The sequence below is a fragment of the Mus musculus genome, chromosome 2 (genome assembly GCF_000001635.26).
Source record: "Mus musculus strain C57BL/6J chromosome 2, GRCm38.p6 C57BL/6J".
In the NCBI taxonomy this organism is placed as follows: Eukaryota; Metazoa; Chordata; class Mammalia; order Rodentia; family Muridae; genus Mus; species Mus musculus.
This window is the reverse complement of record NC_000068.7, coordinates 87478993-87493016: the sequence shown is the minus strand read 5'-3', so window position 1 is coordinate 87493016 and position 14024 is coordinate 87478993. Positions and strand designations below refer to the sequence as shown.

General features: G+C 43.5%; 1 protein-coding gene across 1 annotated transcript; it reads left to right on the top strand.

The window, feature by feature from the left end:
• The first annotated feature begins 598 nt into the window (after nt 1-598).
• Pramel7 (PRAME like 7) lies at nt 599-3929 on the top strand. The gene is made up of 3 exons (NM_178250.2): nt 599-882; nt 1612-2193; nt 2936-3929. Exons 1-3 carry the CDS (start codon nt 599-601, stop codon nt 3507-3509), a joined length of 1440 nt encoding a protein of 479 aa, NP_839981.1. The 3' UTR covers nt 3510-3929.
• The last annotated feature ends 10095 nt before the right edge of the window (nt 3930-14024 follow it).

The window sequence follows — 14024 nt, the reverse complement described above, 5'->3', positions numbered from 1 at the left end:
TCTACAAAGTGCATTCCAGGACAGCACGGGCTGTTACCCAGAGATAGTCTTGACAAATGAAGCAAATGAGAGAGAGAGGGAGAGAGAGAGAGAGAGAGAGAGAGAGAGAGAGAGAGAGAGAGAGAAGGAAAATAAGTAAATAAAAAGTAATGCCCCATTTCATAGATTCTTCTCTGTCTTTGCCAGGCAGGATCAATTTGTTGAAAGCAGAATATGCGTTAGCTTGGTATATAGCTTTTTCATTGTCTCTGAAAGGCGGATAATACTGTTTTTGCTTTATAAGGAATGGGCTCTGATTACTTCCTCCTGGATTCTCCCTTCCAAAGGAATTTGGGATTCAGAATAGCAAAAGTTGGAACTGGATGGGACAATGGTAAACAGGAATGGTTGAGAGAGGCTACACATGCTGCATGTATGGGGAGTTTGATTTTGAGACGAGCAAATAGTGAGTGAAATAGGGAACAATTCAAGTCTCCAACATGGCTACCATGGTGACAGATGCCTACTATGAGGGGTTAATAGCCTCATAAGAGAGACCCTGAAAATACATTGTCTCCTAATTTTTCCCCCAGGATCATCTCCCTAAAGATCTGTCAGAATGGTCAGTGCCCCACCCACACTCCAGGATCAGGCTTTCAGGAGCCTGGTGAGGAATGAAGTATTGACCGTCTCTGATGCGGAGTGCCTAATAAGGGAATTCTTCCCACCTCTGTTCAAGGAGGCCAGCACTCAAAAAAAACCAAAGACAATTATGATCCTGGTGGAGCACTGGCCCTACCCTTGCCTTCATGTTGGGTTGTTGATTGATAAACCCAACTTTCAGATCTTCCAGGCTATACTGGATGGAGTAGACACATGGCTGAAACGGAAGTATCGCCCCAGGTAAGCTGAATACCAGGTAAATGGCTGGTGGTGGCACACGCCTTTAGTTCTAGCACTTGACAGGCTAGGCAGGTGAATTTCTGAGTTTGAGGCTAGCCTGGTCTACAGAGTGAGTTCCAGGGCTGCCAGGGCTATACAGAGAAACCCTGACTCAAAAAACAAACAAACAAACAAACAAAAAATCTGTGATAAGAATATGGTAAAAGATGGATCAGAGGTTTTGGCTGGTGTCTTAGAGAGCTATTGGTGCCTGGAAAGCTTGTGAGTCTTTGTATAGTAAATTATGAGATACAGGTTGGTGCAGCTTTAGCCACAGAAGAATGACCCTGTCCCTGCGTCTCCACCAGTTAACAGAAATAGGATCTGATATGCAGGTTAGTCACCCTTAATCCCAACACATGGGAGGCAGAGGCAGGTGAATCTCTGAATTGGAAGCCAGCTAGAGAGCCAGGGATACACAGAGAAATCATGATCTGAAAAATACAAACAAAAAGAAATAGGAGCTGACAGAACTCCCAAGACAACTGAATGGAGGGAAATAGGACAGGTCTTCAGATGCAGCTCAGGCAAGGTGCCCCTTGGCAACTAGAGGCTGTGTTGGAGACCCAGTACTGGAAACCATGAGTATACAGAAGACAGCAGAACAAGGAACAAATAACACCAGAGATTATGAAAAAAAAGTGTTGGGTCTCAATTTCCCTTCTAACACGTCTCTTGTTTTATCCACAGGATGGGAAGGCTTAAAAAGGTTGACTTCAGGGATGCACAGCATCATGCTTCCTTAGATATGCAGGATGAGAGAGAGGGTAGAGACTACTTAGTAGGAACTTTGCCTAAGAAGCAAATAGTGGAGGACCACTCAAGAACAAGGAAAGAGCGTTTGAAGCTGTTCCATGACCTTTCCTTTATGTCTTCTCTGCATGAGGATAAACACCAAACACTGTTATTGGAGTGGGCAAAGGAAAGGACGAGTTTCCTGCATCTGTGCTGTGAGAAGTTGGAGATAGGAGCAGTAGAAGTGTCTAAGGTCAGGAATGTATTAAAATTTCTACAGCCAGAGCTCATCAAGGAGTTGAAACTGAATACAGTGGGGAATCTGTCCAAACTGGCAAAATTCGTACCTTTCATTAGAAAGATGAGAAACCTTCAGAAACTCATGCTAGTACGCACCTTTGGAACAAGGACTTTCACTCAAGAGGAGAAGCAGAACATCAGCAAGATCATTTCTCTGTTCTGCAAACTCAGCTGTCTCCGGCATCTCACTATTGATGATGTCTATTTTCTCACAGATCAGATGAAAGAGTTGCTCAGGTAAGAAAGGATGAAGAGCTGTCACTGTTACCAGAGCAAACCTCTCACATTAGAGAGCAGTGGGTACTACTACTCTCTGCAGGCCAATGCACATTTAACAGTGAACATGTAAGCATGATCGTGTTTCATCTTAAATGATCACTCAGAAAGCTGAGCAATGAAGTGAAGTAGATTATATGGAGAGAGCTGCTGTGGTAGAAGCCCAGTATCCAGTAAGGTTTCCTGCATAGCAATTCTATCTGATCTAATGTGAAGGAATGGGAAAGAGAAGAGGCCACTCACTACATAGGGAGGGCTCAGATCTGCAGTTTCCCAGGTGAGCTCTGTGATTCAATTAGATGGAAGATTAGATTGGGAGAACAGGCCCTCCCCTTCCCCTAATTCCTAAATTGTATAAGGCTCTTTGGAGACCAGGACTGGGCTAAGTGGGTCAGGGAATGCAAGGGCTGAAGTTGAGTGAGGGTCAATTTAAGAGTGAGGATGTAAAGATTTATTTCAGGGAGTCAATGATTTTTCAGAAGCCATCTTAATACACTGTCATGGATTCCAACTTTCCCTTCCTGTGGTCCCTATTAGCCTAAAGACTAAATAGTAACTCTTGGTCCTTGCTTTCAGAGACTAGGAGAGTTAGCTGTAGAATTAGCCAGACCCACCACGACGGTGATAACTTCAGCAAACCAACAGGCCAAACGGCATACCATCCCATGGTCACTCTGACCCCAGCCATGTGATCTCTCCCTAGGTGTCTGGAGGCCCCATTGGTGTCCCTCAAGATCACCCTGTGCCAGCTCTCTCAGTCAGACTTGGAGTCATTTGCCCAGCGCTGGAACTACAGTCAGCTTAAACATCTATGCTTGAGAGGTGTCACTTTAACTAACCTAGATGTCACGCCTCTAAGAGATTTCTTAAAGCGTGTTGCAGCTAACCTGCAGACTCTGGACTTAGAAGACTGTAGGATGGATGATTCTCACTTCAGGACCCTTCTTCCTGCCCTGATCAAATGCACCCAGCTCACTAGCATCAATTTGTATGACAATGACATCTCCGAGGATGTCCTGGAGAACTTTTTGCACCGCACTACCAATCTGAGCCAGCTGACCACAGAAATGTATCCTGCTCCATCAGAGGTCTATAATGAGTCCAACTATGTTATAGTAGAGATATTTATTCAGATTTGTTCTGAACTTATGAACAAACTCATGGAAGTCAGGCAGGCCAATTCAGTGTGCTTTGGTTCCTCTTCCTGTTATGACTGTGATAATCGTTATTTATATGAAGATGATGGGGATGTCACACTTTGTTTGTGCCAGGAGTAACAACAGGAATATTCCTTTGGGGTACTAAGAAATTCCTAGGGACTGGTCTCTCATCCAGAGAACCCACATGGCTTTGGACATTTTTCAATGTGATGAAACAATGGTCCAAATCAGGACTGACTCTTCACTGGCTTTCTGCTATCTATGAAATTATGGTCAGATCCTAAAAACCTGCTATTCTCTCTGTGCTTCCAGTCATTAGTTGGTCCTCAAGATTGTAGTCAGAACAGTTCTTTGTACACAGTAATGGAGGGATAGGATGTTTAACCTTGTTTCACATAACCTCTCAATGTGCAATGGGGATATTCTGATATTTCCCCCTTCTGCATCTGCCTGGTGGGTGGGTCATGTGTAAAAGTCTTCAAAGTAGCAATGTATGCCAAGCCAAATCCTTTTTTTAAATAAAGATTTATTTATTTATTTATTTATTTATTTATTTATTTATTTATTTATTTGTAAGTACACTGTAGCTGTCTTCAGATGCACCAGAAGAGGGCATCAGATCTCTTAAGGGGTGGTTGTGAGCCAGCAAGTGATTGCTGGGATTTGAACTTCCGGACCTTCGGAAGAACAGTCAGGTGCTCTTACCCACTGAGCCATCTCACTAGCCTGCCAAGCCAAATCTTGAGGAAGGGAGTTTTGATGAATAAGTATCAGATTGCAATCCAGAGTAGTCAGTCTAGTAGGAGTTGTCTGGGTATCAAAGATAGCTGAAACAGAAGAAAACAATGAAGAAAGAACTAAGGAGTGGGGCCTCAGCCACCTTTTTAAATCCTTTTTCTTTCTAATGATTCATTGTAGTTTAGACTGGCCTTGAATGCCTCATCCTTTTTCCCCCACTTACAGATCAATGAGGTTGCTGACAGATAACCTCCAAGGCCAGCATGTAAACCCACCTGACTATGAGGCCCTATTTGTTCTTCATGACTCTCAAACTCTGATTGGCCTCTTGCACATTAAGGACTCCAGTAGACTCTCCTTTAGAAGAATTGCCAGTCCCTAGGAACTACATAACAGATGTGCTGGAGTCTACCCATATGTTCCCTCGCATCTATATAATCAGGTGTCAATAAAGAATGCACCGAACCTTTTGGACTTTTTTTTTTCATTTGTTAGGTTGTTATGGTTAATAAGTAAATCTTTTTATCGTTATTTTTTTAAAGGGCTGGCGAGATGGCTCGATGGGTAAGAGCAATGACTGCTCTCTTGAAGGTCCTGATTTCAAATCTCATCACAAGATGGCTCACAACCACCGAGAATGAGATCTGATGCCCTCTTCCAGTGAATCTGAAGTCAGCTACAGTGTACTTACATGTAGTACATCTTAAAATATATTGTTAGCCAGGATTGCTCAATGGGCAAAGGATACAATAATGGCAATATTGGAATAAATGGAAGGGGAAGGGCTAACTCTCAGTGTTGACTTCTGACTTCCACAAGCACATAATAGCAAGAATAATGTGCTGTGTGTGCAGGCACAAAATAAACATAGTGTTACATTCCATTAAATATTATGAATGGATTCTGATTATAAAACATGAAAAAGTAAGTTTACTATTTTAGATTATAATATAATTATACATTTCTCCCATTTCTTAAAACTCCATATGCCACTCATTGTTGCTGTTCAAAACTGGCCTTCTTAAAAAGTACATATATTTATTTATACATACATAATATATTATATCCCAATTGAATAGTGTCAATTACATATGTTTTCAGAGCCACCTATTAGATTCTGGACAAACATTAAAGTCTGACCAGAGAAAGGGTGGAGGGACACCTGTTAAGTTCAAGAGCACTTGTTCTTGCAGGAGACCAGTACCCTTGCAGTGGCTTGCAGCCCTCTAACTCCAGTTCCAAGGCACCAGACACCTCTTGTGACCTCCACAATCACTGTATGTACTTGTTACACAAAATAAATACTCAAACTATGGAGACAAAATAAGCTTAGGGAGTTTGGACCTGGGTTTAGTTTCCAGAACCCAGGTCAGGTACTTAAGAAATAGTTGTATCTCCAGTTCTAGCTTATCTGAAGCTCCTGAGCTCCTTATGCACCTGTACTTAGGTATCCTACCTACCCAACCTGGAGACCCACATATATACCTGTATTTGAAAAGGCTAGCTTGACTCCATGACAGGCTTCAAATTGGCAGTCTAGGAGACTAGGTCAAAGAACTGAGCAAGTTTAGGCAAACTAAGGCAAGTCAGTTACTAGAAAAAAAACCCAGGCTTCAGCCCCCACACTCCAATAAAGGTTCTGGAATGAATGGTGAGAGATAGAGTAAGATAAAGCTCATGTCCCCCAGGATTCCTCAGCAACAGTTTCTAGCCCCCAAGCTCCAGTAATAGTTCTCAAATGTCAGAATTCTCCTAATATGCTTTAAATTGGGCTTGCAAGCTCACTTAGTTGTCTATATTGGCAATGGGAGACCCCAGCATGCTATACTTCTGCAGCATAAAACACTCTGCATTTATATACTATTTGAGTCCTGGGGTACCATTCTTTGATAACCTTCTGATGCAAATAGTGGAGTGTTTTTCCCATTAGTAAGTCCAGGTATCTGGTTGTCTTTTGTCTTGTCCATATCTGTGTTTCTGCTTGTGGTTTAATTCTGTTTCAGGTTTAATCTGGAGGCCAAGAGGGGCAAAGCAGTCTCATATTTTAATCACCAGACCAGGGACAATGGAGTACACGCCCAGTCCCCTCCCAGAAGCAGGAGAACTTGCTAGTTCTCATCTGGATACTGAACTGGCTGTGGGTCCATGGGACTCCCATGATCAGGGAGGAAGACCAGCCTTTTGGTTTTGGTTTCCCAGGAATGTTTGTGAATATTCTGTTTGTGTTTCTGGTCTTTGAGTACAAAATTTTCTTTGATTCCTATGATGGGACAGGCACAAAGCACTGGGCCTGGGTTTATACCATTTTAAGGACTTTTCCCAGAGTCACAAAAGACTTGAGTTTTGTTGTTCATCCCAGCAAACTAACCATCTTTTTCAGGAATGAATGGCCCACTTATGGTCTAGGGTGGGTGTGGGTGTGGGTCTGTCTGTTTACTTTATGAGGCTTGAAGCCACCAAGACTAAGTGCTATATATCACCACTTGACAACACCTGGTTGAGAAGCCACTAGTTAGGATAAGACTTTTTTGTTATTGGTCTCACTGCTCCCCACCCTTCTTCCTTTAAAGGAAGGTAAACCTCTGCCCCTGCCTTGATCCCCCTTTCTACTTCTAAGGAGGATCTCTGCCCCCCTTCCTATTCTCCTGTGGCCACTGCCCCTGACCAGACAGCACAGGCAAAGGGAGGAGGAGCCTCTGACTCCCCTGACTCTCCTGACTCCAATTGGAGTACACCTCACACTCAGGCCCTTATTGGACCATCAGCTCTCACAGGTCTTCTAGATTCAACCATGCTGACTCTCCTGCCCACCTAGGATGACTGTCAGCAACTGCTCCATGTGATGTTCATGGTAGAGGAGAGAGCGAGAGGATCCAAAGAGCTGGCCAAAAATCAGTTCCAGAAGCAAACGGGCTGCCCACTCACGTTCATGCTGATATCAATGCAGCCTTTCCTTTGACTCGACCCAACTGGGATTTTAACACTACTGAAGGTAAAGAAAGACTCAGGGTCTACTCTCAGATTCTCATGGGGGACCTTCAAGAGGCCACCAGCCCACAAATTTATCAAAGGTGATCCAGGTGATTCAGGGAAAGAATGAGAACCCCAGGGAATAACTAAAAAGATATTTTGAGGCCTATAAAACCTACCCTGCTTTTGACACAGAAGCCAGAGAGCACCACAGATCTGAGAACATGGCTTTTGTTAACAAACTGCCCCCAGCCTCCCAACATCCCTTAGAACCTTCAGCTCCAGAATGACTTTGTGGCCTGCCTCTGGCACCAAAAAGACAGCCTCTATTTGCCTTTGAATGACAACTGAATTGGACATGCCTGCCTCAAGGATTCAAGAGCTCACCTTTGAGGGGGCACTAAATAATGACTTGGGTGAGTACCAGCAGGCACACCAACAAATAACTGTGCTCCAGTATGTATGGTGGGCCCCCAACATGGAGGAATGTCAGGAAGCCACACTAGAGCTATAGCTGCTGAGCCAACTTAGCTACAGAGTGTCTGCTAAAAAGGCCCAGCTTTGTCAACTTGAGGATACCTATCTGGGGTACTTATTCAAGGAGTGTGTTGGGGGAAGGAGGTATAGCAGCCAACGAATACTGTTGGACACCCAGGAAGCAAACCATTCTTAATATCCCAGTCCCATTAACCTGAAGGCAAGTACAGGAATTTCTGAGATCTGCCAGGGTTTGTAGACTTCAGGTGCCAGGGTTCACTGAGATAGCCAAACCATTTTATGAGGCCACCTGGGGCCAAGAAGACAAAATAGAATGAAACTCTAAGATAGACATGGCTTTTAAGACTCTTACAAGGACTTCCAGGTTGGATGAAGGAAGAGGAGAAGAAGGAGAGAGTTAGGGGCTTTTGGAACAGGGATAGCATAAGGACAAGATGTAGCTGCTAGAGTTTCCTGGTATCATGGTAGATCTACCAAGATTAGCCACTGGAAGAATCAGTTTAATAAGGTTTATTAGATTAGGTTTTAATTGTTCTGGTTGTGCCCCGAGATTGAGTTGCTATTGTTTCTGTGCTATAAAACAAAACAAGAAACAAACCAAAACCAATTAACCAAATAAAAACTAAGAAAAGCCTTACTGGAGGCACTGGCCTTGGCCCTCCTGGATATTCACAAACCTTTCTACCTCTACATGGATCTGAGAAAGAAGATAGGAAAGGGCCTGCTCACCCAAACTTTGAGACCATAGAAAAGACCTGTGGTTTAGTAATCTAAGAAGTTGTACTTAGTGGCCCAAGGATAGCCTGCATGCCTCTGGATTATAGGTGCCATGATCCTGCTAGTCAAGGATACTGACGAAATAACCATGGGACAGAAATTTGTTACCACTACCCCCTATGCTATTGGGGAGAACCTCAAGAATACACCCAGCTTGAGGATGTCCAATGCCAGACTGGTTGGTGCAATTTCAGGCTCTACTTTTAAATCCCCCTCACATAATATATGCTCCATCATCTGTCCTAATCTCAGTCATCCCGCTTCCTGACCCATCCTCAGATGTGCAGCATGATAGGTCTATCATTCTGGGGTTCATCCAGAGCATCATGTTGGACTTGACTGTCATACCATGGCCACATACTGACTGGATCTACTTCACAGATTTGAGCAGCTTCATCCAGAATGGAATCAGGTGCCGGGAGTGGTGGTGCACGCCTTTAATCCCAGCACTCGGGAAGCAGAGACAGGCAGATTTCTGAGTTCGAGGCCAGCCTGGTCTCCAACCAACTTTGAGGAGGTACTAAATAAGGACTTGGGTGAGTACCAGCAGGCACACCAACAAATAACTATGCCAGGCCTTAAAACTGGCAAAAGGAGCCATTGCTAACATTTACACAGACAACAGATGGGATTATTGATGACTGAAGGAAAAAAGCATCAAAATGAGAAAGAAATACTTGCTTTATTAGAGACACTATGGATTCCTCTCAAAGTGGCCATAATTGATTGCCCTAGGCATAAGAAAGGGACATCAGAAATAGCCTGAGGGAACAGGCTAACTGTTAAAGCTGAACCTACAACCCTGCTTCTCCTCCCATCCCCCACCTCCTTACCTTTCAGCCTCCTACTCCCCACCGGCTCTTCCAGCCACTATGGATATAAAGGTGAAGACAAATGACATCAGGTGAAATGCCAAGAAGTTTACAGAAGAGACACATGGCTGCTGACCTCTGAAGGCTGCACCATCCTACCTAAGGAGTTTGCTAAGCAACTCATCCATCTGATTCATCAAGCTTTGCATCTGGTCATCGAAAACGGAAGAAATTGCTGTGAGGGGCAAGGTACATAATATTTGATTTAGGACACTTGGATGATCAAGTAATTGCAGACTTTGCCACCTGCCTTGCTGTGAATTCCTCAGGCCCCAATCAAGGGGCCACACTAGGAACCAGCATCAGGGGTCAATGGCCAGGGCCTAATTGAGAAATAGGTTACACAGAAATAAAACCAGGAACTAATAGATTAAGTGTTTGCTAGTTTTCATAGATACCTTTTCAGGATGGATAGAAGCCTAGATACCCTACAAAGAAAGAGACTGCCAAAGTAGTAAGAAAGATTCTTCTGGAAGACATCACACCCAGGTACAGTTTGCCTACCCTGATTGAGTAAGACAATGGACCAGCACTCATCTCTCAGGTAACTCAATCTCTAACACAGGATCTGGGGACCACTTGGAAATTACATTGTACATATAGACACCAGAGTTCAGAGTTCTGAATCGGACCTTGAAGGAGGCCTTGAACAAATTAACTCCTGAAACTGGCTGTGTGTGACTGGGTATCTCTTCTCTTCCTTTATGCCTTATATAGGGCTAGGAACACCCCTTATATTTTAAGTCCCCATACTTTGGAGATCTTCTATGGAGGTCACAGCCCTTGCTACCTATCCTCCAGTGTGATATCTTAGCTAAATATAATCACCACCAGGTTTATGAGTCTGCTCCTCTCTCTAATCCCCATTGCTTTAAACCAAGTGGTCAAATTCTAGATTAAAAAGAGACAACCACAAGACCCTAGAACCTTGCTGGAAAGGACCTCATACTGTGATCCTGACCATACCTATGGTTGTTAAGGTGGTTCAGATTTGGGTAGATCACCCCCACATTAAAGTCAACCAAGTGAGCTTGTAGGCCTGACTTAAAGTACCTTAGGGGAATTCTGGCATTCCAGTACCATTCCAGGAGAAAGATGATAGAAAGGTTGAGTTCCCAGTGGAGGAGACTTCCAGATGTACCACTACAAGAATAATCGAATGTCACCTCACACCCTGTCCACCCACTGAAACAAGGATTCCAGTGTTCCTGATCCTACCTGGTTGCTTCTTATGCTTTGATGTACCAGCCACTAGCTCCCTTACTAACTGGGTACCCATAGGGGGCGATGTAACAAACTTGTCATCAAGTTCACAGTGGCTGGCATAGAATGACTGCCAGTTCTTAACTACTCTCTTCCTGGACTTAATATAGAACTGTTGGTTACTGGTCAGGGGATCTACATTGAAAATAAGGTACCCATAAACTATTCCCATCTCTACAACTGCACTGTAAATCCTACTGTTACAGGATACATGCTGCCCCCAGAGAATACTTGGTGGCTAACTCCATATATTTTTGAAAGTAGGACTGAGGATTTTTATGTTCTAGTGCAGCTCATACCTAGAGTGACATATTACTCTGGGGAGAATGTCTTCAATAAGCTAACACCTCCAAACAATCAGGTTAAAATAGTGGCCATTTCCACTTTGTTACTAGGTTCTCTCCTTAGCATAGGGCTGGCTAGGACTGCTAGTGTAGGGGACTAAGCCCTATAATGCCATACAGATAGTGATAGATGCAGATACCTACAAAGTTCAGTTACTACAGTATATTATCAGGAAGCCCAGTGTGTGTCATGCAATCAGATATGGTCTTAGGTCTTTCTGGTATAGTTTACATGGGAGAGAGACAATGACATCCTAACCTGTTCTTCATGGCAAGCTCTCACTTCCAATCTCGACTTCTTGTGGCGCTGAGGTTCTAAAGGATAATTGAGTGAACAAGTAGAACTTGGTCATGAGGACATCCCCACCAGAGGAGATCATGTCCTCCTCCACATCTGTTTCATCTGCCAGATCCAGCTTGGGCTAAAGACCCTGGAACTGAGACATAGAGTATCTTTGCTCAGCTGATTGTAGCTGCTGATACTGCTCTTCACTCAAAATCAAAATTATTTATGAAACATGATCTCATAAAGGCCAGGCAGGCTTTTCCCTTCCCAAATTGGCCCAGTATCAGCAACCTCTAGTCAGTGCTCATGAGGTGGGACATGAAATAGGATCCTGTCTTCACCTTGTCCCTAACTATTGCCACCTCTGGATGACACATTTAATGCAATGAATTCCCAGATTCTCTAGGACCCGAGGAAGATGAGTTGGGTGGGGATTCCGGAATCTGGTCATTACTGGAAGCCACTTTTAGAAAAGGGTGGAGTCTAAAGGGTGGAGTCTAAAGGTTCAACAGCCACAGTGGTGTAGATAAGGGCGAATACCTGAAATTCCTGCATTTGGGAGAGAAAGGCCGAAAGATCCTGAAGTTCAGGGTCACCTTCAGTTACACTATTAACTGATAGCTTTTGGGACTTGATAGCTTATCTTATATCAAAACTGTACATACAAAACCAAGCAGGAAAACAACTAAAAATAAACCTCAGATAAGGAAATGGAGAATGTTAGAATCTTAGAGCCTAGAGTCACTGCTTTCCTTCCCGGAGATTTTGTTACCCTATTCAGTCACCACTGAGTCTACCTAAAGGGAATCAGCGGGGATGGGATGATACCCTGTTTAAGGTGACACAAAATTATCACTGCTTGCCTTATCCAATGCAAATGTTTCCAACCTGGTTTGTAGGCCAGGGTTGGTGGTACATTTATGATACTAAGGATGGCCTTTCATTTGTTGGATGCCAGTGTGGTTCACCGCGCAAGTTAGAGGCTCGTTCTGGATGCATGTCCAGCCCCTACTCATAAAACCAGAAACAACCCATTACTACAGGCTCATGCCTATAACCAAACTCTAAGGCAGGTAGGCAGGCAGGCAGGCAGGCAGGCAGGTTCCCTTTTATTTGCTACTAGCCTGTATATTCCAAGAATCCCAGAGCAGCCTGTATTACACAGTAAAATCAATATGAATGAATATACGTATATATTACTGACATACAAATGTATAACTAATATAAAAATAATGACTAAAGAAATTATGAAAGGGCTTGGGATATGGCTCAGTAGGGAAAGTGCTTACCTTTATTGTGTGGGTATCATAGAAAAATAAGAGATTATAAAAATTTTCTAAATGAGGTACTAGAGAGGTTTCTCAGCAGCTAAGGGCACTGGATATATGCTCTTCTAGAGGACTGGGGTTCAATTCCAAGGACTAACATGTTGGCTCAAATTCCTCTGTCACTCCCAATCCTGGAAGTCTAGTGCCCTCTTCTGGCTTCCATAAGCACCAGCTTGTATGCTGGGTTCACAGACAAAACATGTAGGCAAAACACTCATAACACATAAAGTAGATACACTTTTAAAAATATTAAGGCACTTTTGCACCTTTAATCACAAGAAAATATCAGTTTGCTGAGCATAAACAAAATACTGCTTAGAAATTTTCTTTATTTACTTTTAGTCCACACTTATACATTTATTTATTTATTTACTAAATTTATATAGGGATAGATTCATTTATCCCATGTCTTAAAGATCTGTTTTTATTATTTTTAGTTATGTGTTTGTGCTTGTCTCTGCTGAGAAATGTTCGCAGGGATGAAGGTGCCACATAGGCCACAAGAGTTGAATCCCTCTGGATCTGGAGGTTGAGATAGTTATGTGCTACTCGAAATTGATGCTGGGAATTGAATTCAGGTCCTCTAAAACAGCATTCCGTGCTCTAAACACCTGAGCTGTCATCTCTCCAGCCCACATATTTGTGGAGACTGGATCTCAGTACCCTGACATGACTAGCCTGGAAGCCACTTTGTAAACCAGGGCAGTCCTGAATTCACAGAGATCAGCCACCTCAGTCCCTAGAGCACTGAAGGGCAAGGGTACAGAGCTATGCTTGCCTCATTGGTTGCTAGTTTGTCCAGAAGAGGTGATACCTATTCAGTTTCCTGATGATCTGGGTAAGTGCGAGCCACAATCCTGTATCAAATCCCATTCTGTTCTTGAAGCAGGGTCTTAACATAGAGTTTTGGGTGTCCTGAAACTTTTTTTTTTTTTTTTTTTTTGAGAAAGGGTTTCTCTGTATAGCCCTGGCTGTCCTGGAACTCACTTTGTAGACCAGGCTGGCCTGGAACTCAGACATCTGCATTCCTCTGCCTCCCAAGTGCTGGGATTAAAGGCGTGCGCCACCATACCCAGCTATCCTGAAACTTTTTATGTAGGCCTTGCTTCAAACTCATTGAAAAGAGCCGCCTTCTGCCTCCCAGATGCGGGCCTTAAAGGTGTCTGGTAGCATGCCTGGACCAGCTATCATTCTTTATTTCCTTTTCTCTACTCAGTGTGCTGGGTTGGTCTTTTTTTAGAACACCTTCTGACAGAGAACTAAGAATCCAGCCTTGCTTTATTACACAGCTTTTTGGACATCTGATCCTCATGATTCAAACTCTTTTTTTTAAGTTATCATTTTAATTTATTTATATCATAAATTTGGCCCTGCTTCAGATCTCCCCTCCCTGAGTTCTTCAACTCATTTCCTTTCCCCTTTGTCTCTGAGAGGGTGCTGCTCTCTGGGCATCCACTGCCCTGAAGAATCAAGTCTTTACAGGACTAGGCTCATCCTCTCCTACTGAGGCCAGATAAGGCAGTCCTCTGCTACATATGTGCAGGGGGCCACAAACC

Coding starts and splice junctions, on each gene's coding strand:
- Pramel7 (NM_178250.2), top strand. CDS start 599: ATGGTCAGTGCCCCACCCACACTCCAGGATCAGGCTTTCAGGAGCCTG. Junction 883..1,611: donor AAACGGAAGTATCGCCCCAG/GTAAGCTGAATA, acceptor TTTTATCCACAG/GATGGGAAGGCTTAAAAAGG. Junction 2,194..2,935: donor CAGATGAAAGAGTTGCTCAG/GTAAGAAAGGAT, acceptor ATCTCTCCCTAG/GTGTCTGGAGGCCCCATTGG.